The 27,258-nt window shown below is 44.2% G+C and overlaps 1 protein-coding gene across 1 annotated transcript; it reads right to left on the bottom strand.

The window, feature by feature from the left end:
• Positions 1-919: 919 nt before the first annotated feature.
• Positions 920-25,235, bottom strand: LOC143335490 (inactive phospholipase C-like protein 2). The gene is made up of 12 exons (XM_076754959.1): positions 24,639-25,235; positions 15,660-15,761; positions 15,339-15,488; positions 15,037-15,197; positions 13,903-14,371; positions 12,548-13,771; positions 11,886-12,135; positions 11,496-11,782; positions 10,250-10,453; positions 8,199-8,274; positions 2,303-2,412; positions 920-2,137 (listed from the first exon to the last, which is right to left on the bottom strand). Exons 1-12 carry the CDS (start codon positions 24,882-24,884, stop codon positions 1,955-1,957), a joined length of 3,462 nt encoding a protein of 1,153 aa, XP_076611074.1. The 5' UTR covers positions 24,885-25,235; the 3' UTR covers positions 920-1,954.
• Positions 25,236-27,258: the final 2,023 nt, after the last annotated feature.

Genomic DNA, 27,258 nt, shown 5'->3' with positions numbered 1-27,258 from the left:
CAGCTGTTATAGGGTTCCATTGTTTTTCTGTGGATTTTGTTTTCAGGCTAACATGAACAATAGCTCTTTTGAAAGCTCAGAAACAGAGTGTACTGAAGCGCCATGCTCGCGGCTCCGTGAGGCTGTATGTGGGCAGCAAAGCACTTCAAGCTTAACGCTGATGTTTATCATGCAAACATTCTCACAGTGACAGTTCTGACTTCCAGCAATGTTTACCATGTTCACCAATCACCATCTTAGTTTAGCATGTTTGCATGCAAGCGTTTGCTAATTGGCACTAGACCCAAAGGTTTGAAGCTTTTGGGAGAGTCATCAGTTTTGCAGGTTTTTTAATCATAAACCAAAATATTGGACACATTTTGACCTGACAATGGTGATAGAGTGAAATTGTTTCAGCTAATTGTTGTGAAAACATTAAGTCAAGACCTCAGTTCGGAAACCTTACTAGAGGAAAAGTCAGAGTCCATAGGATACATCCTCTGAGGATCATGAATGTCTTCAAACTTTCTAACTTTCAAATAGTTGTTGAGATACATTAGTGGACTAAAGTGATGAACCAATAGAAGCTGTCATCCTTCTCAATCTCCATCTGCTGATGAAGCTCATGTGATAAGATCAAGCACAAAGTGGACCTTGTGGTGGGATTGTGGTCTCAAAGGTTAACTTATAACCAATAAGATGTTCAGTAAATTCTGTGACTTAAAGCCTGATGAGCGTAGTGAGCATTGAAGGTAAATGAAAGCTGATTAGAGGCTTTGATCAACTGCACATTACAGCGCCATTGGTCTGTTTGCCTCACACAGCGGGCGAGTGTCCCCAGGTGTCTTCTCACCATGCAGAACTCGCTGCATGCATCATGATGAATGAATGCACATCAAAGTGAAGCTCTTGCAGCAAAGCGGTAACACACGAGGATCAGTCATTTAAAAACTAGTTTATTTCCACACCGACTGTGAAGGAAGGTAATCATGAACTTTCACAGAGCTGAACAGGTGGAGCCTTGTCTACTGCACCGGTCACATGTATCTGGAATGTTTTCATTCAGGGTCAATAACTTATGTAAAATATTCTTTACAGTAAAAGGATAGATTTACATATTAAAATACTGTACAGTGTTCTGCACACAAACAAGCACTTTCAACATAACAGTATTTGTTCCCTAGAAGCAGACATTTATATGTACGGAGTTGATTGTTATGGTGGGCAACTGGTTCAATCAGCACAGAGGCCTCAGGAAAATACAAAAATAGAGAATACTGTGTGTGAGACAACAATACTAAGAGGGTGAAGTGAAAATTCCGTGGCAGGGTGAAGGACCTCGAGGTGATCCAGGACCTACAAATGCTTCATGGAAAAAAGAGAAAGAGACACTTTGCTAAAAAGACCTAAAACATCCAGATTCCTGCTCATCTTCCATTTAAGCAATTACGGAAAGTGTGTTTCATTCAAATTTACCCAATCTTGACATGTGGAGGTGGCGGTTTTTCAACAGTTTCAAAAGCGCTTTGAAGATCTTCTGGCTGAGCTTTGAGTCACCCCAGAGGGTTCCAGAAAAAGTACACATTTCCCTCCCTCTTCAGGACACTTTGCACATAAGAAGAGGTTAACAGACACTCGGTGTATTTACAGTTTAATACAGTACAACCTGAACCTTTGAATCGAGCTACGTTCATCTCCCCTGTGTCATTTATCTTCTTCTTCTACAGCTCCCTGCCGTTATCTATGGCAGGTGGGTGGAAGGTGGCTGCACGTTGAAGACTTTTACATTCATCAACTCGCATTCTTCTGTCTTAAAAACACTGCGCTTGCTATAGGTCTCACATTGGATTGTAAAAGTCTACCGTGAAGGCGGAGCGAGACTTTGGAAGAATTTAAATGAAATGAAAAGGGTTTGTCACAGCAGCTACGATGGCAATTTGGTCGCGTCCTCTCTCATTTGTTGGTCGTTTGCTCACTATTCCGAGGGTCCTCTAGCACTCGTGGTTGGTTTCTCATCCTGACCCCGTCGCGTTTGGGAGCGGACTCTTCTCACTCCCACGCTGTCCTTGGTGAGGTTTCCAGTCAAAGCAGCATCGTGGACCTGCTTCATGTTCTCCTGAACTTCGGCTTTGGCGTGCTTCAGCAGGTCAGCCTGACCCTGAGAGGAGTACAATGAGCAAGGAGAGATGAGGACGGGGGGGAGAAGTGAAAGAGAGCAACAACAATGAGCAACGAGCCATAGGCCAAAACATGCTCTAATGGTCTCCCCGAAGGCTGTTTGGGTTTTTGTGAGTGTATGAGTGTGTGTGGGCGTGTTGCTGACCTTAAGGATGGTGATGTTCCAGCTGAAACTCTCCAGCGCCCGACTGACCTTGCGACCTTTCAGCCCCTCCTTTGCCGCCAGACTCTGCAGCTTCTCATGAAACTCCATGGCTAGAGCCGAAAACACACACACACACACACACACACACAAAACCAGCAGATTAGAGGGTGGTGCTTTGTACTTTATTAGAAAAGAATTCAAAGATCAACCTGTCAAGAAATGTACCTGCATCTTGGTAAAACTGGCTCATTGGTCAGTTTGTCCAAACACAGATAACTAAATCATGTTACTTCCTGTGTAGATGTAACTGAATAAACAAAATCCAAAATAGAAAGAATTTTTATGGATAAGGGTGATGTTTTCAGCCATGGAAGCAACGTGTCTCTGGTGTCAGTAAATGTCTCATGTGGATGAATTGCCACAAAATTCATGAGTCTCAGAGGATAAATCCTACGAACTTTGATCACTTTTCCCCTTCTGCCACCAGTACTAGAGACATTGAGACTATGTCAGCATGCTAACGTCAGAATTTGGCTAAAAACACCACTGCGCAGCCTCACAGAGGCAGCAGGGTGGATGTATATTTTTGTTTCTTATTATTTCTAAAATCATAAGCTCTGAAAATGGAATATCACTACAATAGTTGTCATAGAGTTGTCAGAGTGTTTCCGGTGAACAGTCCCCCACAGACATGGCTCCAAAATGACACAGTTTTTACATCATCTTGTGCTAATTTGACTTGCTGTGACTGCTGGATGTGACCACATATAAGCTACTGTAGTCACAGAAGCACAGTGTTAGCATTAGAGTACTGTAGCTGTAGTTGACCAGGTGTGATTTCGCTTCCTGTGCACTCATCAGTTAAAGCTCAGAACACACTGGTCTTGTCCCCGTCAGGTAGTGAGGCCCACACACACTACACGATATGACAAACTATCACCACTGCACGTTACATAACAGTGAACAGTCCTAATGGACCACAGAAAGTGTGTCACTCAAACTTGCATTTCTACCAGACTTTTGACAAGCCCTCTTTTTTTGTGTTTACACTGCAAAATGAGGAAAAACTAGAATTACCGCCTCGCGGCTGTATGTCTCCACCAGCCAAGCTGCACGTTACATCCATGTCTGTCCAGACTCATATATGTCGCGAAGACTTTGAAGGAATGGACTACGATGCTTCAAATACGGATGTTGCTGCTAAGACACTACAAATTGTAAAACCTGGATGCTTCAACCGGCAGCACGGACGATCTCTCCAATCAGCACAGTTTCGAGGTGGGCGCCCAGGATTAGTGTCCCAATTCAGTATCTGACCAAATGTGAAATATGGTCACAATCCTTCTGGTCCTGAGTTATGAAAAGAGGTTTTGAAGAACATTATACCGTCACGGTGAAGTTAACCTTCGACCTTTTGGATAGAAAATGCCATCATGTAATCCTATAAGACATTTGAGTGAAAGTTTGTCATGATTCACGTGTGAATTCTTGAGTTATGGTTAAAAATGTCTTTTGTGTGGTCACCTTGACCTTTGACCACCAAAATTCTAATCAGTTCAACCTCGAATCCAAGTGAACAATTTGTTTATGAGATTCCCCCGAGAATGAGATGGTCGCAGGGCCATGACAAACTGTCCAACAAAAAGATCCAGCTACATTAAGCCGTGGGTGCGACAAACAGGCTGTTTGTATGCTTTGTCAAACAAAGTGAAGCTGAGCCACGTTGCTATCTGCCAGTCTCCTGCAGGACTCCTGCTGGTATCTGCTGCTAACTCTGATGATATAAAGCTTTGGTGAAAATTCCTCAAACCATCTAGTCTGAGGGTTTCCAGGCTTTACTCCACCACCAGCATCTAAACACTGGGGAACCTGTCCTCTCTCCTGTCTTCAATCAGGCCTTAATGACGATCCTTCACCTCATGTGTTCTAATCCCCACAGTCTTTCTGTGTTGCCACCTGATAAAACCATTGTTTTACACTTCTAATTATCGTCTCCTCGCTCAATTCAGACTGAAGCCACACTGGAAGACACTTAGAAAGTCAAAACCTGCGTAGTCTTCTAACTTTGCCATTTTAGCTGAACTATAAGCTTTAGATTTCACAGACAGAAGAAGAAAGAAGGAATGAGCAATGAAAAATGCAAAGGAATGATGCAAAGTGGACGGACCATCAGAGAAACAGATGAAGGAAGATACAAAGGGAGAGAGAGAGCATCATAGAAGTCCGGCCGCCGGCTAGTTAGAGTATGTGCAATGAGTTGTGTTGTGTGTCTGGCTTGCACTGACCGCCCCGGGCCACTGTCCCACTGTTACCATGGAAACCCGGAAGTGGGTTAACATGAGGCACACATCACTGTGAGCCATCAACGAGAGCCCAGACGTTGAACATGCCAGGCTGTGGACCACACACACACACACACACACACACTTTGAGAGGAGAGTAAACAGATTGGATGCGAGTATAATTTAGCAATTCTTCATGCATAATCCCTCCCTGTCGCTAAACGTCTGCAAGCGTGGACACACACCTGCACACACATACGTTGTCCCTGCTCCACATTCACACACACCTACAGAAGTTGCCTGAATAATAACCTTTACCGCCCGGTTGCTAGGCAACTCGAAGCCTACGTGCCAATGTACTGTGTGTGTGTGTGCGCGCGCACGCGCGCGTGTGTCTATTTCCCTGTGAAACCAAGCGAAGCCAATGGAGGGAACGTTATTTCCAAGCCAATACTGGGACAGTGTGCATACACAGACAAACACAACACAGATACAGGGTCCCGACTCATGGGCCAAAATAACCTTCAGGGCCAGCCAAACAGGATGTAGCAGGAAGTGTGTCACCTTCACTTCCTGTCCTCTATGTGAACTGTGAGCTGCCGTGTTGGGAAAGAGAAAACCTACAGCCTAATGGCACTAAGGAACAAGCAGGCACACATCTTAATGAGCATCTCATGAAGAAGAAAATCTATACATCTATTATAAAAAAAAAAAAAAAAACTCATAGAGATGGGTGACAAACTGAAAGAAACGCCAACACAATGAGGTGCTGGGCTTTCACAAGCCACCACAACAGCTTCAGTGCTCCCTGACAGAGAGTCCACGAGGGACTGTCTTCCAAAAGACATTCCCTTATTTGGTGTTTTGATGATGGGGGAGGTGTCTCATACATTGCTCCAACATGTCCCAAAGGTTTAGATGTGGTGGGTGTGAAGGTCAAAGCATATGATTCATTTCATTTTCTTACTCATCAAACCATTCAGTGACTCCTCGGAGTTGTACGTTGGAGAGAATTTCAAAATGGTGTAACCGTTAAAGCATTTGTCCAGTTGAGAGCACTGACAAGTTCTAAGTTTTTTACTTTTCAGTATGTATATTGCACATGATATTTTAATTTCCTATTTTAAAGGACCAGTTTACTAGCATCTAGTGGTGACGTTGCAAATTGCAACCAACTGAATGGCAAGTTGGTCCGGTCCCAGCCTATATGTCGTTGCCACATTCCCATCCACCACGCAGAATATTACGGAATTGAGAAAATGCATACATCTAATGCCACTCACCAGTGGAAATGGTTCAGTCCGTCCTGATTGTGATGGTCAATTAGCTTGCCAACCCCTGGCAACGAGCCAAAAAGTGCTCCAGTGGTTTAACTTGCCACCCTGCTATGGTGACGCAGCTCCACACTGGATGTCCAACAGTAGGCTGTGACATCACTGCTGAGTGCGGTTACAACCACACCTATCAGTGATGTTGGGTGTGGTCAGTGGAGAAACACTGGCCAAATACAACCAAACCTATCTGCATGGCTCTCTCCCAACAGAAGTAAGTGAGAAAGGAAGTTCTTCCTTGATTTCTTTGGATGAACCAGCCCTTTAACACACCCTGATCCTAGAGTGGATTCTCTCTCTTCTCCCTTGGTGTTCTTGTCTTCCTCTCAGCATTGCCTCTAGCGATCCATTCATCTTCCCATGGTTTTCTCCGTTTCATCTCTCTGCTCTGATGTAACTTCCAGACATCCATCTCTGCCACCAGCCGTCCCATGGCTCCCTCTGAGTGACCTGTTTATGCCTTCTCACTGCCCGCCCTCTCTACTAAGACTGAGAGGTGGACCCCCGCCTTGGGATCACCTGATCGTCATCTTTCCTCTGTACACACAGGAAGAGCTTTGTTCATGAGATCAGGCCTTCGGGCTCTGCAGCAGCTCTTTATCAGATGAACCCACAGCACAGGGTTGAGCTATCACACTCTTAAATCCCACTTTATTTAGTAATAATACTACAAGGGATCACATAAAAAAAAACATCTATGATAGAGTATAATTTTGGTTTGGACAGAATCTTGGCGGCGGTTGGCCTCCAGTGCTGTCTGAGCCGTAAAACGAATGAACGCGTCACAAATTGCTTGACGAGCGAGTGAAGCCGTGGCTCCAGAAAAGCTAAAACAAAGTTCAGTGGAGGATGGGAAGAGTTGTCTGGGAGCAAAGCGGAGCAGTCTGCAAATCCGTAAACAACATTCATCTCCGTCAAACAGTCTCTCTTTCTCCACAGCGGCTCCCACTGAGCCATCATCTTCCACCCTAAATATCAATTAGCTTCAGGTTTATCTTCATTTCTCCTTCACGTCCTCTTTTCTATGCACGCTTCTCTCAATGGTGGTGCTGAAAGCTGACAGTTTCGCTTGCATTTCAACCCGCAAAAGACTCATGAAACCCACAGATGCTTAAATATACCTCCCCAGTGTCATTTTTTGAAAACACACGATGTCTGTAACTGCAGAGTTTTTTAAACCCAGCACCTAGAGAATCATATAAATAACGCCAATGTGTTCATTTTTGCTCCGAGTCACTGGCTAACGCTTCAAAATGTCAATCATAGTGTCTCCTGGGTGACAGCTGATGACTGAATCGGGGTTAGGAAGGGGATGTGAGTAAAGTGTGTGTGCTGGTGTGTTTGTGAGGTTGTTTATTGCTATTATGACGACAGACTGGCTGACTAATATCTGATGACCCAAGGGGACTGGCTGAAGTAAACAAACCTCTGCCAAAGATCACAGAAATGATATGAATAGGTCGTATATGTTGCCCTTCGCTTTAGAGACTGAAGGGCAATGACGGGAGCTGTGCCAACTTAAACCTGCTCCATCCAAAACATACAGATGAACTGGGCCAGTTAAAGACGCATCTAACGTCATGCAACACTGCCGGGCATTAGAGAGATATCTGCAGATGATGGGACAGGAGCAAAGAGGAGGAGAGGAAAAACAATGAGAAGAAAGAAAAGGAAAGGGAAGAATGAGAGGACAGGAAGTGAGAGAAAGTGAGAGGAAAGGAAAGAGAAGGGAAGGAAAGGAGATACAAGAAGAGGAAATGGAAGGAAAGGAAAATAAAGAAAAGAGGAGAGGAGAGAATGTAATTGGAAAGACAAGGGAAGAAAACGGAAAATGAGAGGAGGGGGAAGGAAATGAAACAAAAAGGGAAGGAAAGAGGACATAACTAGAGGAAAGGAAAAACTAAAGAAAGAGAATGAGAGGAAAGGAAAGAGGATACAAGAAGACAAGAGAGAATCAAGAGGAGAGGAGAGAGAATATGAGGAAGAAAAAGGAAAGGGAAGGAAAAGAAAATAAAGGAGGGGGCATGAAAGAGGAAATGAAAGGAAAGGGAAGGAAGGGAAAGGGAAGGAGTTAAATTAATGACAACAGCAGCCACTGCAGTGTGGATAACGGCACTGTTGAAGAGCCTGTGTGGGAGTTTTCATGAGTGGACCAGGAACATGAGCACAGCCTGGTTTTTATTCATTACACACACATCAAAACGCACACACTATATAGCAGCATCTCATATACACACTAAGACAAGCAAACCAACTCTCTCTCTCACACACACACACGCCTACCCATTGTCTGTATATGCAGGATCCTGTCGTAGATTCCGTCGGAGAGCTCGATCACGGCTCTGCTTGCCTGGACCATCTGCAAACAGGGAAACATCTATCAGCCAACACACACATCGTGGAAGTGCAACATAAACCATTAACTAATTTCACCATCTTGATTTTTCTGTGTAAATCACACTGTTAAGCACATATACGGTATGTTTTATTGTTTGCTGTAAAGGACCAAGAGTAAAAATGAAAGAGTGAGAACAGATCGGTTTAAATCACATGGAAAGTCAACATTTACAATCAAATAAAAACATTATTGTGGTGTTTTGCATATGTTGGTTGATGTTCAAATTATGGAAATAACCAATTAGACTTCACACTGCGGGCAGCGTTAGCACAAAATGTACAGTAGACACGTATATATATATATATATACACTGTATACATGCATGCCAGTGAATGCACCCATAGAGACTAATGAGACAGCTCTTAAAGTAATGACCACACACACACACACACACACACACACACACACACACACACACACACACACACACACACACACGTATGACATGAGTAGCTTCTGCTTGATTAATTCTGCACCTATTCTCACAAACCCAGCTGGGACTTGACCCCTCTGCGGGGGGAAAAATGCTGTTCGACAAATATGGGATTAACTACAGTACACTACTTTGATTAGATCCAATTCAATGACACACACATACACACACAATCATCCCCATTTCCTGTCTCTTTTGCTTGCCTCTCCTTCCAGCCATCGGGACTGAGGTGTGGAATCCATTTACCAGAACAACATTCAAATCTATGCTAATGGTATTCAACTCTGATCTGCTTGGCTGGAAAGGGAAGGAGCTAAACATACATACATACACAGGGGCACACAAGCACACATCTAACTCAAACACTAATGCACAAAAGCCAGTCACCGGTCAGTGCAGTTACATGCACATCAGTGACAACTGTAGTTGAATTGTAGTCCTGACCGAAATCAACATCATAACTTAATAAGGCCACAAACAGATCCGTTTCCAGTGTCTCACTCGTGTGCTACAATGCACGTACACTCACACACATCACATATGCTCACTAGACAGCATCTCTAAATTGGCAATTCATACTGACTGTCCGTCATCCTACACGAGAGACTCCCGGGGACAATCTAATATGAAACATGAAGAAGTGCACTTTGAGCAAATATCAATTTCAAAAGTATTGCAGCAGCCAGACAGATGGCAAAAAAGGGGTGTAATGTCATTTACCACAGCAACACTTAAACATAGCAAGACAGGCGACCACTCCAAAGAGCGTTGGACCGCAGTTGTAAAGAAACCACTTATGGCAGCCAATGGCACTCTGGGAGGAGGGGGGGTACACACGATGCAGGAACTGATAGAAGAGGGAGAAAGATGGAGACCAAAGGGAAATATGTTGAAAGTGAGGACCAAAGGAAAGCCTGCCGTTGCATCTTTGCAGCTATGACACCAGCCGAGCAGCCAAAACCGGCTCAAACAAGCGGATTCATCCCGCCATATTGACGAATCACTGAGTGGACTAACAGACCAATTGACCGCCCTGCCCCCTTTTTTTACTCTTTGTAGAACCACAGGGGAGTTTTTCTCCGTGGCCGCATTTATTTTTAGACATCATTACATAAATGAAGTCCGTTAAATAACTTTCTCCCCGGTCGATGAACGTCCGCAGTTTATTTGGGTGAAAACACACTGGATTCAGGCCAAGGTGAGGATGTCGCTGATGTGTTTACGAGCCTCGCTGCAGCCACAACAAATGGGAATGCTGTCTGCTACATAACAATGAGAGCTCACTTGGTGTCTGAGAACATATTGGCTAAAGAGGAAGCTTTCGTCTGGGGGGGGTTTCATTGTGAGGTCAAGCAGGCAGGAGATGAGAGGAGGTTGGCTGATTTGTGATCTTTCTTGCTTTTGTTCGGTCCTTCCTTCCTTTTAATGCCTTTCAGAGACGTGAGCCTGCATACTGATGGAACACCATAAGCACATTAACCGTAAACTCTCTTCCTTCCTCACCATGTCATAGGTGGAGACGACCCGGCGAAGGACGTCGGGCAGGGGTCCTTGGGGCTCCAGGGTGGGGTAGTGGTCCCGGAGGTCAAACAGAAGTAAAGGCGCCCCATCTGATCCGGACACCCTGGAGCCCAGAGCTAGTACGCACTGCATGAGGTTAGCCACCACCGACACCCCGCACAGCTCCCTGAACACTGCTACTGAGTTCTGTTGGAAAAAAAGGACATCTGTAAATTTAATCATGAACGCACAGAAAGTCTTTCACCATCTTTTCTTATTTCCTGGCCCTGATGGAAAAAACAGTGAGGAGAATGATGCAAAAATCAAATGAACATAAAATCTGTCAAATCTCTTCCCCACTGTCTCCCACACACACACACACACACACACACACACACACACACACACGGGTAATCAAAAGCCACTCCTGCAGGAGAGGCATTTGTCTTTTCCTTTGACAACCGATTTGTCTCCTGCAGTAGCGCTGTTGTAGCAGATCAGGTCAAAATGGGAGAAATCAAGAAATGTGGATGCCGACAGTCTCACCACACTGACTGAGGACATAATTACTGTTCTGAAACGAGCTCCCACAGCCCAAATAGCCGCCCTGCTCATAAAGGTTAGAGCAGCTTTTAACAATCGCAGAAAATTTCAACCACATTTTTATGTCCTTCTTTTGTTTCTGTGTACACAGTCATCACTGTTAAGTTTGACAATGATAAAGACAAATGAGATATCCCTTTTGCAGCCCATTCACTTATAATGACGATGAATATATGTAGCAAATTATTTGGGGCAGTAATTTTAATATCATTTTAATTTTTCATGAGTTCATCTCAGTTCATCTTTTTCAATTTATTGATTCATTTTAGTTTAAAAAAATGTGTAAAAGAGACCTCATTTCCAACAGCCCAAACCCAAAGATATTCAGTTTAAAACAGAGAAAAGCAGTACATGATCACATTTCAGAATCTGGAACCAGAACATGGAAGATAAATGATTTCAATATAAAAAAATGATCAAAACTGTCGTTGATTAATTTTCTCTTGGTCGACTAATCAACTGGTTGACTGACTGATTGGTTGTGTAGTGTTCAAACTGTGCTGAATATCATTTGTGCCTTTGCCTGAATAGTTGTAAAATGGGACTGAATGAATTACTAATACAATGTAAATTATCAAACATAGTCCCAGTTAAAAATACTGTGTCACTGGTCATTGCTGACAGTTAAAGCTAAACTCCTCCTCACCTGCATGTTCTCCCTCAGGTCAGTGGCTTCTCTCAGCAGAGGAGCAGCCATCTTGAAAACATCATCCACAGCCCGGACCCCCAAGTCCCTCAGAGCTGTGTAGTCTCTCCCCTTGCGGGCCTTCCTCACAGACAGTCCCCTTTTGTGAGGCTTTCCCCCTCCTCTCCGATTGGTGAGGGCCACATGGACAAACAGCTTGGCATGGGGAAGTTCCTCCCCTGTCAGAGACTGGAGGGGTACGTGTCGGTAACCCGGCTGAAGACACTCCAGAGGGATGGTATACTGACCTGAGGTAGCAGGGAGATCAAATTTCATGTCAAAGCATTTCAAAGGAATTCAAAAACCTGTGAGCTAACAACACTTTTTCAACAGTCGGACCCTGACACCAACCTATGAACTCGTCCCCAATGAAGTCATCATCCAGCACCACAAAGCGAACCATGGCGAGCTCCGGCAGGTTGATCTGGAACTCAAAGCTCTCATCAAAGATGGGGTTGTCCCCATTCTGGGTCACCGTTCTGGTGCGGCGCTCTGTGCAGTCTGCTGGGATCCCATGGATCTCGACATACACGTAGGGGTCTACTACGTCTCCCTTGGCCCCCGAGCCCCTTGGCTTGGGCAGGTTCTGGCCACTTATGACCTGGGAGAAGGATCAACGTAAAGCCTATTCACTCATTGTTGGTTTTCAGAACATAGTGATGATTTAGAGGATTATTCAACTTTAATACAACATCTGTCATATTTATGTAGATTTATCCATTAGCTTTACCAGTTATGGTGACATGTGCTCACCCAAATAATTGCTGATAATTCCTAGGAACTGGATGCCTCTTCTAAATACACCTGGCTAACCTGGTGGTTTGTTTAGAGCCTGTAAGATCACCTGACTTATTTTAAGCCATTTTCCCAGATGTTATTAGCAAAGGGGGACGATGCCAAAACTACAAATCAAGACCCAAGTTCGAATAAACTGGAATTATTCTTGAAGTTTCTGAAGCTTGCGTCCATTGCAGGGGACACATTCTTGTGGTCTACGCGTTATTCAATCATACCTTCACATGGAGCAGCTGTGGAGACACACCAGGCACCGTGTCTCTGGTGTCGGCACTGAAATAAGACACCTCCTGCCGCATGATGGCTGGCCGCAGGACATAACCACAGTTTCCATTCTGCCGGAACCAGGCCGTGTTCAAGTCCATCATCAGTCCTGCTGTTTGAAAATTCATAGACACAATCTGGCAACCGCATTTCCACAGGTCCTGAGGGTTCATGTTGCTTGAGTCAATACGCATGGGGCTGGGGTACACCCGTGACAGGAAATGCTTGTTGTGATTAACAAAGTCACCAGGGCTCTCGCTAGCAAGACGCAGAGCCAGAGATTCGTGAAAGGAACACAGTTCCCACGATTTTTGGCTTTCGGATGATGTTTGAAAGTCAATGAAGCGGACTGAGCGGCAAAGAGTTACGAGGTCAGAGAGCTCCTTCAAGAGTTGGAAATGTTTGGGAGGAAGATGAAGAGGATTAGACTGAGTGACAGCTGTGAAAGAGACACTTTTCTGCACCATGTCCTTCTCATTTCCTCCAGGCGCTGCCCCTCCGCTGTTGGCTGCTTTCATTCTTTGACACATCTCTGCTCCTTCATCCTCCTCACTTACCTCTCCGTCCTCGCCATCAGAGCGCGGCCCCAACTTTTTACCCTTCAGCAGAATTCGATGCCTCAGGGCATGGGGCGATGGTAGGTATGACTCCAATTTGTCTGGGGGATTTGTGTATAACCACTCTCCCAGTATCCTCAGGAGATGTTGGCACATCACTTTCTGCTGTCGATGTGAACAGTGGTTCTCAATACACACAATTAATGGATACTCCGATGCAACGAATGCAAACCTTCCAATTGCTTCTAACACACAACGCAAGGCCAGCGGTGGTGAGAGTGTGTGTCCAGTACACACCACCGGCTCCTCGTCAGGGCCATCCCAAACATCCACCTCCACACATCGACAACCCATCTTGAGGGCGCGGATGTAGCCGGAAATGTCGGACGGTCCTCGAAACTGGTCCTCAATGAGGTAGGTGTTGTGGGAGGAGCTGATGTAGTAGTGAGACAAAGGCTGGGACATGTCCTGGCACACAGAGTCGTGCTCCCTGTCGAAGAGTTGGCACTCTGCTGAAGTGAGGTAGCTGGTGAAGCCATCCAGTGACAGATATCCCTGCTGCTGGCCCTCCTCTGATGGCTCGTGGGACTGAATGAGCTTCAGGCTGGTCTCCTCACTCACCTGGAGGACACAGTGAGACAAAGGGCTTGAGAGAAGAAGGAGAAATTGGACAGGGGTGTAATGACATAAAACAGGAAGGTTAGGATTGCTTTTGTGAATGTACGGCGGCGTGACTCATTTGTGTTACCCACCTGAGCCATGCCCTGCTCAGCCTCCAGGAACCTCATCAGGTCTTTGGTGTCCAGAAACTCCTTGTTGCTAGAGAACTGCACCAACAGAAAGTAGATCTCTGGACGTGTGCAAAAGTCATGGAAGACCTCAATGAACTCCTGCTTGGTGACTCGCTCATTTCTTCCTATTAGTCTTTTGTTTTCACTGTGATCTTTGACTCCAGATCCATTGTCTAGACTAAGCCCACACATCCTCTCCCTCACTCTTTGAAGCTCTTTAAACCTGTGCTCCACCTTGCCACTGCTCACCCCGGGGTTCACACTCTGTATCAACTTAATGGCTGACTGCAAGCGGATCCCTTCACCGATGTCTCCCTGTCTGTCCGAATCAGTAGCAGAGGAGAACAACTGCTCCAGCCAGACTACACGAAGGCTGTCCTGACTGCTGGCGAGCATGTCGAGGGCATGTTTGCCATACTGCATCAAATACCTGCAGGAGGACGAGAGACAAACGGATAGGGTTGATGCAACAGGACAGAATATTCTCCCTACAATGCTGCACCACATTTTCATCTCAAGTATAATGCTAACATAAAACACAATAACTGCAGCAGTAGAACCAGTTTAAAGCAAAATCACATCTACTGTCACAGCCCTTCATGACAAGTATGTCTCAAAGGAGTGCACAAACAAATCAGCCCACCAAGATCTCATTATCCCCACAATACAATCAATGCAGGAGAGCAAGCAAAGCCTAAGCGATATTCTGCTGTACCGACATCAAAGGCCTACCTAAATTAGATAGATTAGCCTGTCCCATGTGTCCAAACCTTAGTTCAACTGCAAATTAAATCTTTGTCCTCTTTTGTTCCATCTCCATGTCAGTCAGAACACCAGTGAAGGTTTTATATCCACAAAACACACAGAAAGCTGGTGCACATGCACGAGCATCAGTGCTTTAGAAAAACAGGAGTGACCTGAGCCTTGCTAAACCGTGTTTTAAGGCCTATTTTTGACGAAGTAAAACTCTGTTTTTAACTGGACTTCCTGGATCTCATCCTTTATCTAAAAAATGATTGTTGTGTCTTTCTGGTACATATTACAATTGACAGGTCTACAGCGTGAGACCGCTCCCACTTCCTTGTTGCGTCATACCTTAGGCCAGTCACCCAAATGTTAGCCACTTCAGCAGAGTTGGCCACCAGGTCCAAGCTGTCATACATCTCCCCATAGATGATGGAGAATGCACAGTCTTCTGAAATCTGCTCATAAACCCCGCTGGTGCGGAAGGTTTCTGTGTTACGACCTGTCCGTACCTACAATATGAGACCAAAAGAGAAGCAACAAACTGCATCAGTTATGATAAAAGCAAATCAACTATTGTCTTCCTTTGGTTCAGGGTTGTAAAGGTCGTTCATAAAGGGTTGATTCAGATGGCTTTTTCTCTGATCACTGACCTCTCGTATGGAGGCCAGAGAGATCCGGGCTTTGTCTGACTCCTTCTTTGATGGCTCCCAGCATAAAGCCTGGAGGCCTGTGTCCAGCAGGTAGTAACGCTGGTAAACCCGTGAGTTGGTTCGGATCTTCCTCAGCTCACTCCCCTCAACCTGGAAGCAAGATGTGGAAGAACAAACTGAACAAATTCTGTTGAACATCTGACAGACTCAACAGTCTGTGCACTAACAGACCCTTCATGCATGCATTGCCTTTTAAATATTTCAGCTCAAGCTATGTAAAACTTATATTTAATGTAAAGGGTCACATTGTAGCTGACCCACCATGGAGTGGATACAGTCTGCAGCACTGCTGATCTTCTTCTCTGACAGGCTGCTGCTGAAGGACACCGTCTTCTTCCTCTCCCGACCAGCACGTGACCCATCCTGTGCAATAAGAAGAAAAACGAGTTGAAAGAGAGCGACAGACACACAATGACTCCACTGAAGAGTACTCTTGCTCAGGCACGGCAAAAAATTTTTCCCATCTAGAATGGATCTCAAAGGATTAAAGGGCATATCAGCTTATATAACAATACATAAACACAGATTATTTGGTCTACCACATAAAGCCTCCTCCTCCCAATCTGTTATTGTTTTTCCTGATACTAAAAGCCTTTGCTCGCCCTTGCCCTTCACCATTACACCATTAATCATACCTGACTAGACAGAGGCAGCAGGCTGCAGCATTCTAATGCTGCCCCTCCGCAACGACACTGGCAGAGCCAATCAGTTTATCTGGGCTCACCATCAAAGCTCATCCATCTGATTTATTGACTGATCAGATGTCACCCCCACAGAGAGCCTTACATGAACAGATAAAGGCATATATGTGGGTGGAGTTATTCAATTATGGATATATTAGAGGTCTGATAAAATCAAATCAGACTTCATTTAAGCTAATTTAAGGCAGGATAAGCAGGACAACATCACTGGAGCTGATTAAGTCCTGAATAGAGTGAATGAAGATGCAAACACACATACTCAAGATTCGACTGTCTTATACACTGTATATATCACAAGCAGGGAGGCAAAATGTAACAGTAAAAAAACAGAAAACAACAACATGTCATAAAAATAAGAAATGCACAGCATACAATTTCTGCCGGGAGGGCTCTTCTCCATCTAAACAATAAAAAAAGATGGAGTTAGATGATGTCACGAAGCAGCGTGGGATGATGGGAATTGTTGTCTTCATTGTTAAACAACAACCCAATGAAAATCTATTACCTCAACCAAATACATAACATGAGTCTAGTTGTTTTAGACATTTTAAAGCAGGAATATTACATATCATGTCTGTAAAAACTAAATGTAATGCTACTATATATACACCACACACTAGTAAGATTTGGACGTTCTTAAAATTTAGAAATGTAAGTGCACTAGGGCTGCAGCTAACAATTATTTAACTCTAGATGAATCTTTCTGGATTATTTGTTTGATGTAGAAAATGTCAGAAAATAGTGAAAAATGGCCACCAGTTTACTAAAGCTCACAGTAATGTCTTAAAATGACACACAAAATTCAAAGATATTCAGTTTACTCTAATGTAAGACAAGGACAAGCAGAAAGTCCTGTTTGAAAATGACTTAAAGGATGAATCGACTATCAAACGTTGCCAATTATTTTTCTCTTTGACAATTAAATTGATCATTTCAGCTCTAAATTCTAAGAAAAATTAACAGGACAGTTTAAATGTTATACTAGTGTAATATCACAGTATATGGTCTGTTTTGAAATAGTAAAATACAGAAAACTACTCTCAGCACACATCTTTATCAGAGGAAGATCAAATCCAGCAGCCTGTTGCTCTGTGACTAACAGATACATAAAGCTTGTATCTTTGGAGTATTAAGAAGTCCAATTGATCATCAGCAGGCTGCTCAACATATTCATATTTACAATGAACATCTGTGAATCTTGATTAATCTCTAGTCATCAGAATATCTCTGATTTCATGCAAAAAAGAGTTTGTGCGAACCTCGAGAGCACTTGGATCTTTTGTGGGAGACGAGAGGAGGGAACCCTTCATTGAAAGAAATCTGGGGGACATGAAAGGCAAAAAAGAGATAAGAGAAAGAAAGGGGGCGGAAGAAGACCTGAGCTGTGCTTTATCTAAAGAATATGAATGAACACGTGAAAGAGGGGAAGCATGATTCACAGAGGATGAAAAGGTTTCCCTCAGAGGGAATTGAGGACGCCTAACCATCACAAATCCTCATAGAATTGCCTCATTAAGATGGAGAAGTGTTTCCAATGGTGACAAGCCTTTTTTTTTTTTTTTGAGCTGCTGTGGTGATGAGGGCGGGAGGGAGGGAGGCTCTAAAAATACCCCCGCTGCCTTGGGGAGTGACAGGGGGTGCGGACAGCGAGATAGTAAGTCTGTCCTTCAAGAAGCCCCCCACCTGGCCCCCCATTTATGAAAATACAGGAAGAGAAAGTGAAATGAAGACAGACAATTTCAGCCACTAAAACCAGACATCATGTAGCATGCGATCCATTAACAAAGTAAAACCTGTATCTTGAAAAACAGCATTGCACTGGAAATGCTTCCTGAAAGCTCATGGGAAATTTCCCCGTGATGCAGAATGAGGTGCAGAGCCAAGACTTATTGACTTAACTCAGAACACCTTTACACAGAGGCATTCAGTAGCACCCTATCAGTCACACTCTCTCTTTCCTTTCATGCAGCATGCTGGCGGGTACCACACATTAATCTATATCTCCCCCCTCTGTGTTTGACACTGGTAATGGTCCCACTGTGGCTGTGTCGCAGTTACCCAGTTAGGGAACTCCACATAAATAACATGGTCTGTGCAGACAGTCAAGTACTACGTGACCGCCAGCAAACACATCACCTCTGATTAATAGACAAGCAATGGACAGAAATCATACTCATACGTTCCTTTAAAATCTAATAACCCTCACATGACCCGACACACCGTGTTTGATGCAGGGGGAACACCAGGATTCTCCAGGTGGCCTGTTCAACAGTTGGGATTCAATTATCTCATGTGTGGAGGCTGTCCTGCACGTTCCCCTCTGTTAGCCTGCAACATAAATAACTGACGGAGGCGGAGACAGAGTTCAAACACAACCAAACAACGCTGACGTCACTGCAGACTCTGAATAAATGATCCTGACAAGATAAAACCAGAGGGCACAAATTAACCGGGGAGGAGATAAACACCTAAATAAAACACAAAAGGTAAATCTATTGACTTATCTAAAGAAGGCACACACTGTCTAACCAGATTAGACAGCACACACACACACACACACACACACACACACACACACACTCACAGCCAAACAAGTTCAGCCTCCGTCCCCTGATAAAATTCCATTTCACTTAATCTCTGTCAGAATGTACCGTACGTCTCCGTCACAAAGGCCCTGTGTTGTGTTTTCTCACAGAGAGAGCAAGACAAGTCAAAACCGCCACTGCGCTTCAAAACAGGAAGCCGCCTGTCAGCCCGTCACAGAGAGCTTCCTGTGGCTCCACCGAGAGCCGAGTGAAGCGACAGCACAGAGGAGAAAGCAAAAACAGAAGAAGAAACGGAAAGAAAGCATTCCTGAGACAGAGACAAATCCTTTTTTTATTATTATCAATACTCAGAGAAAAAAATGTACATATAAATTACATCTTATCTCACATCAAAACTCTTGCTGCTGTCTTTGAAGTGCATACAGATACAAATAGGAGCATTGCCAGTCATCTGAAGTCATGTTGTGTGAATGAATGTTTGCATATTCACTTGACTTGCAGGTAGTGTACGGCAGGTCAGAGGAGGGTTTTTTTTGCTGAAAACAGCTGAAAAGAGCTGCGAGAGTGAAGCGAAACAGTAAAGTTGGCGGCTGTAAAGCTCAAACAACGAGCTTAAAGAAACACTTCTTCTTATAGCTGAGGGGTGCCGCAGAGTCAGGTGATAATTCTGTGTGGGCAAGTCAGAAGAAGCGAGCCCTTTCACATTACACGGTCATGGGAAAATATTTATCACAGCATTTTAAATGAAGGTTAAAATAACTACAAAAATGTCAAAGCATCCAAAAAAAAGGCTTTTTAAGTGTTTTCTAATCTGCCATTTCTTATTTCAAGGGGATGTATGAATGATCACTGTGAATAAATAAGTAAAATTACACACTGCTATGAGATACTGATGATCCTCATAGGACTGACTGAACTGTATGCAGAGGTGGACAGATGTGTGATGGATGCAGGGCGAGGGAAATGGGGGAGACGGAACAGATTAGATGCAGCTATCAAAGAAGGAAACAGGAGATGGAAGGGAGACATCACAGAAAGTTGAGACTTGAGAAGAGAATACAAATGAACAAAACAGAAAAAAAGATGAGTGAGAGGAAGGATGAGACATAAATAAAGAAGCTCTTTGGCAGATTACTGCCTATCTTCATGTGCACAGCCACAGAGTCTCTGTGCTTGGTATGTGCCCACAGGCACTAGCATGGCCTTGTGCCTTCATTTGCCAGCGTACATGAATGCATGCTATGATGTATGAGAGCGTATGTTTATACGGGTGCAACAAGCCTGTAACAGTAATTACAACATCTCCGAGTCAGCATGAATGAAGATGTAGGTCATTAGTGGGCGTTGTCTTTGTGCGGCTAATTAAGACAGATAGAAAATCAGAGAGATGGTTGTTAGGTGTGACAAAATGAAGAATAGAGGAGTGGAAATTGGCAGAGAGGCTGAACTGTCTTTCCTGTGGCCTTGTGTGTTGTGAAGGCGGCAGATGATGGATGATTAATGCCGTGGTTTTTTGTTCCAGTGCCTCTCACCCTGGAGCAGCACTAGGAGCGGGGTTAGGAGGTGATTTACTGCAAAAAAAAAAGGCCTTCAAGAGGAAAGTGAGGGACTCTATTATCAAGATTTAATATTTAATGGAGAAGCCACCAGTGTGTGTGTGTGTGTATATATAGTTCTTATCATCACATTATACCATGGCTATGGAAAATACTTGATTCTGATTGGCTGCCAGGTGTCCATTATGAGACCATAGTTCCAGTCAATGGTTTATCCACCCCTCTGAATTGCTGCACAAGATGTGGGCTAATACACTGCAGGTAACCATGGCAACAATACTGATGCCTCATAACATGTAGCAGTGACGCTAACCTAACTGCGGGTTAATCAGGCGACGCACAAACTTAAACAATGGATGCAATCTTACACACAGCCTCTCCTTCCGTCTTTGGTGCATTGCCCAGAGACCGGCAAGACTGAGGATATTTGCCTCTCAAATTTAAGCATTTGCTGCTTTTCCCTTCTATTTGTGAAATGAAAAAACATCTTAGGGTTGTTGTCTGTTGATAAGATAGACCAAGGAATTTGAAGACATCACAGACTCATCATTTTCTGACTTCTTATAGACTAAATAATGAATCAGTGAATGTAAAACATTACTATCATATTAACCGATGATCAAACTACTTCTTACTTGGTGCCCTACTCAGGACATCTTAATGCATTATCACTTAAAATCACAAGTTGCAATAATCATACAATCTGTGTCTGTAGGGTGGCTGTTGTCATGTGTGTGATATCTATAGAAGGCAGGACGTCAGGGTTAAATGGGACACAGGAAGCACTGTGGTCAAGTCATTCTGTCAGCCGCTCAGTGTACGGGACTAATGCTCAACAGAAAGTGTGGTGAGCGTTCACAGCAACTCAAGTGCTCAGTCTGACTATAAATCCCCGCCCTCGTGGCAAGTAGAGCGGCAGATGCTCTTTTACGCTTCAAACCTTTGAAGTTCCATGTGCACTCAGGCACACATACACACACAATCAAACGCACACGCCACACAAAATGAAACAAGTAAAAGGTTGACTTGAAAAGGTCATCTTGTCAGAGAGCTAACCACGATCTCAGCTGACAAACGTCACTGATGTGTTTACTGAAGACAGGGGAACCACTAAAACCAAGAACAGGTGGTTGCAGCCTTGAGTCTGCCATCGACTCAGTGATCCAAGTGCCGGGCGGGTTTTCACACAGCTCAGTGATGACTTCGCTGAAGCTCGCTAACAAGCAAAAAGTCAGACATGCATGCACGCACACACACACATACAATAGGCCTATATCTCTGCAGAGCTCTACACATCATTGGCTGAGTGTATAGTGTGGATGTGGAGTGTGGGGCGACTCATTCACCAGTGGCTCAGAGCAGTATGTCCTGTGGTTCCATCATAATCAGTGAGAAGGTTGATGCACTCCCTGAGCTGTTCAGGGCCATGCTTATGCAGGCTAAACTAAAGATGTTGATCTGAGCAGCAGGAGGGGCTCAGGGCTGCTCTGACTCAAACAACTACCCTCCCCTGCTGCCTGCTAACGCCTCTGGCTAACGCTGCTCCCTCAGTCTGAAAAACACACACAAAGACATCCAGAAAAATAATGTGAAATATGCTAAATTGCTTTTTTACACCGAGTTAGATGAGAAGATAGATACCACTCTCATATCTGTCTATTAGATTCCAGAGCGAGGAGAAGGTTAGCTTAGCATAAGGAGGCAGGTGTTTGCAGGCAGATTTCTTGACCTTTGGACAGAGCAAGGCTACCTGTTTCCCCCTGCTTACAGTCTTTAAGCTAAGCTAAGCTAACTGTCTCCTGCCTGCAGTACCATATCTAATAGGCAGATATGAGAGCGGTATCTATCTTCTCATCTGACTCTCAGCAAGAAAGTGAATAAGCATATTTCCCAAAATGCCAACCTATTCCTTCAAGGTTTGAGATAATTTGATGTCTCCGTTATGAGTTGAGGCGATTATTGTTTTCTTAGATCCATTCAAACACCCACTGGATTATTAAAAAAAATGCATTGTTTTTCCGAGTAAATGAAAAGCCAAAAACAGCAAAGTGCACACACACACACACACACACACACACACACACACACACACACACACACACTCTCTCACACACACTCATAAACATGCCAACCATGTCTTAAAGTGTATGCAGGCCTGAGTAATGTGTGAAAGCAGATATTCGTTGTGCCAGGCTGTGTTTTACTAGAAGACAGGTCTGTGCAAGTGTGTGTGTGTGATTGAGTGTGTGTGTGTGTGAGTGTTTGAGATTAAGAGAGAGAAAAAGAGAGTGCCTGATGGTTATCTACATCAAGATGAACTTGAAACAGACGCAAACTGAGTGGGCACCTGATTCTGCATCTCCTTCACGCACACACAGAGTAAATGGGAGGACAGCAGACGGCATGAAGAACATACTGATGAAATACAATTAAGGGTACTCTCATTACCTCATCCAAAGAGACCAGGAGCGCGCACACACACACACACACACACACACTGGACACAAATCCCCTGACTCCTGTTAAAACCGGACTGGAATGTCATGTTTCCTGTTTATCTGCCTACATACCACCCAGTCTCCCTTTGTGTGGAATCCTGACTTTGGCTGTAAGGGTAGTTTAGCCAACAGCAGCACACACTGCTGTGTTGACAGGTGGATTCATAACTCCTCAGTTCCTAGACTGAGCTCCATCTATCTAAAGCCTCAGGTGTTTGCGATTCAGAACACGAGCACGTTTATGATGAAGGTGCAAACGTATGTGCACCGCTGTGCCGGCAGACATTTCATTGATCACTGAACGTTCTCAGCATTAAATGTGCCCACTGAACATAAAAACACACGGACTGCACATGCAGGCAAAACCCAGGGTGAATGTGACGATCTGGAGCTATTTAATGCCACACATCAAACATGGCGGGGGATATCAGGCGGCGTGCAGAGCCAGCAGTTATTTAACGCCATTTCTGCCCCAGCGTGAGACGCCAGGACCACACTGAGGCAAACAGAGTGTTTTAAATCCTCGATGTTAGCCTGGCTGCACTTTCGAAACTGACAGAAGAAAGACAAGAGCAGGCCTGTGTGTGGGCAAGGAGGTGAGAAACGTTCGTGTGTGTGTGTGTGTGTGTGTGTGTGTGTGTGTGTGTGTGTGTGTGTGTGTTCCAATGAAAGAGAGAGGAACGTGTCTTCACCAACTGCTCATGACTTAATAGCAATATTGCGACATGAACTGTGCGAGGAAATTTGCCAACAGGCCGGCTTCCTGTCTCGCTGAGTGGGAGCCAATCAGACGCAGATGAAGCCATGTTCAAATAATCATGTGTTTGCAGATTTAGCAGCTCTGGAGGCAAACAGCGACTAGAGATCAATGCGAGACCTCCCACATGCCCAGAGGCCGAAACCATAAAAGGACGAAGTCAGGGGATGAGTTATTGATTCGATGTCATTGATACGACAATACCCTCAATGCCTTTTGAGTCAAAAACCAACGCAAACCTTTAAGTGTGCCGTCTGTGTCGAGGGCTTTATACATAGAAATTCGACATTTGCTTGAGATCAGTGTAGGCAGTGGGGTTAATTGGACATGGGTACTCAAGTGTGAGCCACAGAGGGCGGAGTGAAGGCAATTTCTCATTCTAATCAAAGACTACAGCAGGTGGTTTCACTTGTTTGTTCCTCCCCCTCCCCTCCATGGCTGATGGAGTGCTAATAAGTGACATCGCCTGCTGTGGCTGGAACAAAACCTATGCCTTCACGTATCGACGCTTTTCACCAAGCTCTGAAACTGCGTGTTTGTGAAGCTGATTTGGAGCCCTGCATGGTCAGTATTGGTAGGGGCTAAATGCTTGATGGGCAGCATTTAATCACATCCAATATATGACAAGGGCTTGGCCGGATGTGCATTCTTGGGGCACAAAATACTACTTCTGCTCATCAGGGTGATGAGACAGCACTGACACGTGAGTGAGATGAGGTGACTGATTATTCTGCAGTTTGACACAGATGGACTGGAAGCTGTCAGGAAGCACAGTCACACTGTATTAACTGTTTATTTTCAGGTTGTAGGTAGATTATATTTAGCAGTTTGGGGGGACAGGGGTGTGTGTGTGTGTGTGTGTGTGTGTGTGTGTGTGTGTGTGTGTGTGTGTGTGTGGAAGTCACCCTGTCTGTGTGGATGACTCAGTAGTGATATTAGAGTGACTTTATTGTATTTTTTTTTTTTTTTTTTAATGTTCCATGGCATGATCATTACATTCCTGCAGGGGCTTGTAGTGTTTTTGTGTAATTCAGGTAAGGTGAAGTAACACCATCCTGCTGTGACATCTTCTGTGGAGTCATTACAGCAACAGTTTACACGCATTTTGAATTCTAAAGTCTTTGCTCTTTTATATTTTAAGGCAAAATGAGCTGTTTTCTCTTCATGTATATGACGGCCTACCTTGATCAGACTGCTGCGTCGAGGGATCGGCTTGGAGGCTGAATCTGAACCCGTGCTCTCCCACGTCGGGGACTCGCAGCTGGATTCCTTTTGGACCCTCTTCACGGTGTCCGACACGCTGCAGTTTCCGTTTGACACCGGCTCTCCTCGGTGCGTCTCCACGCTCAGTCCTGCTCCTCCTGAGGCAGCTTTCCAGCCAGCGACCGGAGGACCGACGGCGCTCTTGTTCTCTCCATATTCAGCCATGGTGACACTTCTCGGGATCCCTCAGTTGTCTTGAAAGCAGCGGGGCTCCGATCGCGACGCCGCTGCACACGGACGCGGACGTGCCATCGTCTGTGAAGTGAAGGAACGGCGACCGTGCGTCAAGAGCAGGGAAACTTCTCTCTCTCTCTCTCTCTCTCTCTCTCTCTCTCTCTCTCTCTCGCGTAGCGTCTTCCTCCTGCACACACACGCACACACACACACACGCACACGCACCCACACACACTGAGCGGGGGTGACAGGAGGAGAAAGCACAGCGACAGCAGCGGCCGACACACCTTCCAGACCTCCGCCGCCAATACTCATCACATGTCCGCGACAAGCCGGGTGTGCGCTTGCGTTCAGGAGACGTAGCCGCTAATAGGGGCTTGTCGTCTTCACACTGTGCCACACCATTATTACACAAGTTCCTGCCGTCGTCGCCTCCTCTGCGTCTCCCTCCAGGCTTCATCATCTGTCATCTGCGCCGCTGTGGCAGATTTGATCGTTTCTGGAAGTTTTCAACACCCATAACTGCAGACTTTTGAAGTCCCGCCGTTCAGGAAATTTTAACATACGTAACTGCAGACATGATCATTAAAACCATCATCAATGGCTTATTAACATCTATAACTGTAAACTTTATATTAAAACCCTTCGTCACGTATTAGCAGTTATTACTGCAAAGTTAGTGCTGAAAGCTTTTATTAATGACCTGTTGATGTTCATGAGTGCGCGCTCGGTAATTAAAAGCCTTTATCAGTAACTTAAAAACATTCATAATTGCAAATTGATCAAAACGGTTTAATGATCTGTAATCGTTTGCAAAGTAGATTTAATAATGAAAACAGCTTTATAAAGTCTTATTAACACTGATGACTGCAGACTTCATAATTAAACCCTTTACTCATTATCTATTAAACTTTACAAACTTTGCTATGATAAAAATGTATTTATTTAAGAACTGATTCATGATTTATTAAATCTTATTAAAACATTGGTAAATTAATAATTAGCCATTCATAAATGACTTCATGAACAGTAATTCACATAATATAGACTATAATATAATTTGTAATTAGTTAAAACTTTATGAAGTTATTAGTTACAACGTATAAACAACTTTGTGTAAAGGGTTCCTTAGTGTTACCTCTTTTTCAACTGTAGTTTAAACATATGCAGACTGAATGTATTTGTGCATCAAGGTGATCTAATAATGATAAAAAATTATGCAGAAAACAATGCTTATAATACAGATATTGAACTACACTGTCAACAATAGTGTTTTGACAGATTCAGTGATATGTAGAAATCATGATTGTGTTTCGAGATGATAAGGTTTACACAGTTTACGCTTGCTCTCAAATTGATTTCCTCCTCTGGTGTGCACTTCTGAGCTCATCCCCTAAACGCACAGTGGAACGCACCAGCAACTGTCTTTCGAAAATGGAATTGAAATCAAGGTCATGGATTTTGCTCAAGGATTCAGGGAGACGTTTTTGTGATTCATTGCTCAGGGACGGATGCCAAGATGCCGTCCTCAAGGGTGAATGTCAAATAAAATGAATGAGTACACTTTATTTTTTTTTTTTTTCTAAAACGCAATTACTGGACTTACACACAGAGAAAGGTGCATCCAGGTCCTATAGGTAGACTTGTGTCCACACTGCAGTGTCTCTGTGACTCTGCAAGACAAACAACATGCTCCAAATAGCTGAAATGATTTTGCTTGTTGACAGACAGTTATACCAATACTTACATAAATCAAGGTCAGTGCAATGCTCTCTGACGCAAATCCAGTGTGCTGTGTGATTGATGTGATGAAGGTTTCCTCCATTTTCAGTGCAATTCCCCCATAATAAAACACAGCATCATATAGAGTTAATCATTTAGGGGAACCTTATCTGAAAAGACAGGAGGTTCCTCCATTGCATTATCAGCTCAACATTAACATAATGTAATAAAAGCTGTGCACTGGTGTGTCATTGCTTAGAAAACTGAAGTCAAGTTTTTTTTTAAGGCAATACTGAATAAATAGGGCCGTTGCACTCTCGTAAAGTGTTGGAGGACGCGTCTGTGTTTTGTTCCTCTTGGCACCACACTCAGTTCTGGTCATTTTCATTAAAGAGAAATGGTTTTCCAGGGGCTTCTATCTGGAGGACATTTAACACATTAGCTTAAGGAGACCTGAAGGGAACCGACAGAGGATGACAACAAGCTGAGCAGCTTGATCTTCCTCTTGCTTGCAGTGTTCCCAGAACCTCTCTCATTGTTCCTTTTGATTAGCACAGGACTAGACTGGTGCTGGAGTCAGACTGAACTCCAATGCTGTGGCTTTAGAGGGTCTCTAAGATACAGGTGAGAGGCTTGAGATCAA

This window comes from Chaetodon auriga, chromosome 17 (genome assembly GCF_051107435.1).
Source record: "Chaetodon auriga isolate fChaAug3 chromosome 17, fChaAug3.hap1, whole genome shotgun sequence".
NCBI classification, from domain to species: domain Eukaryota; kingdom Metazoa; phylum Chordata; class Actinopteri; order Chaetodontiformes; family Chaetodontidae; genus Chaetodon; species Chaetodon auriga.
Note: the sequence above shows the minus strand (reverse complement) of the source record. Positions and strands in the feature narration are given on the sequence as shown.

Bases quoted from the DNA above. Each gene is read 5' to 3' on its own strand.
- LOC143335490 (XM_076754959.1), bottom strand. From the start codon at position 24,884: ATGGCTGAATATGGAGAGAACAAGAGCGCCGTCGGTCCTCCGGTCGCT. The intron at 2,413-8,198 runs GTAGGCGTGTGT...TTTCGGCTCTAG, and splicing joins CCTGCATATACAGACAATGG to CCATGGAGTTTCATGAGAAG. The intron at 2,138-2,302 runs GTCAGCAACACG...TACTCCTCTCAG, and splicing joins GGAACATCACCATCCTTAAG to GGTCAGGCTGACCTGCTGAA.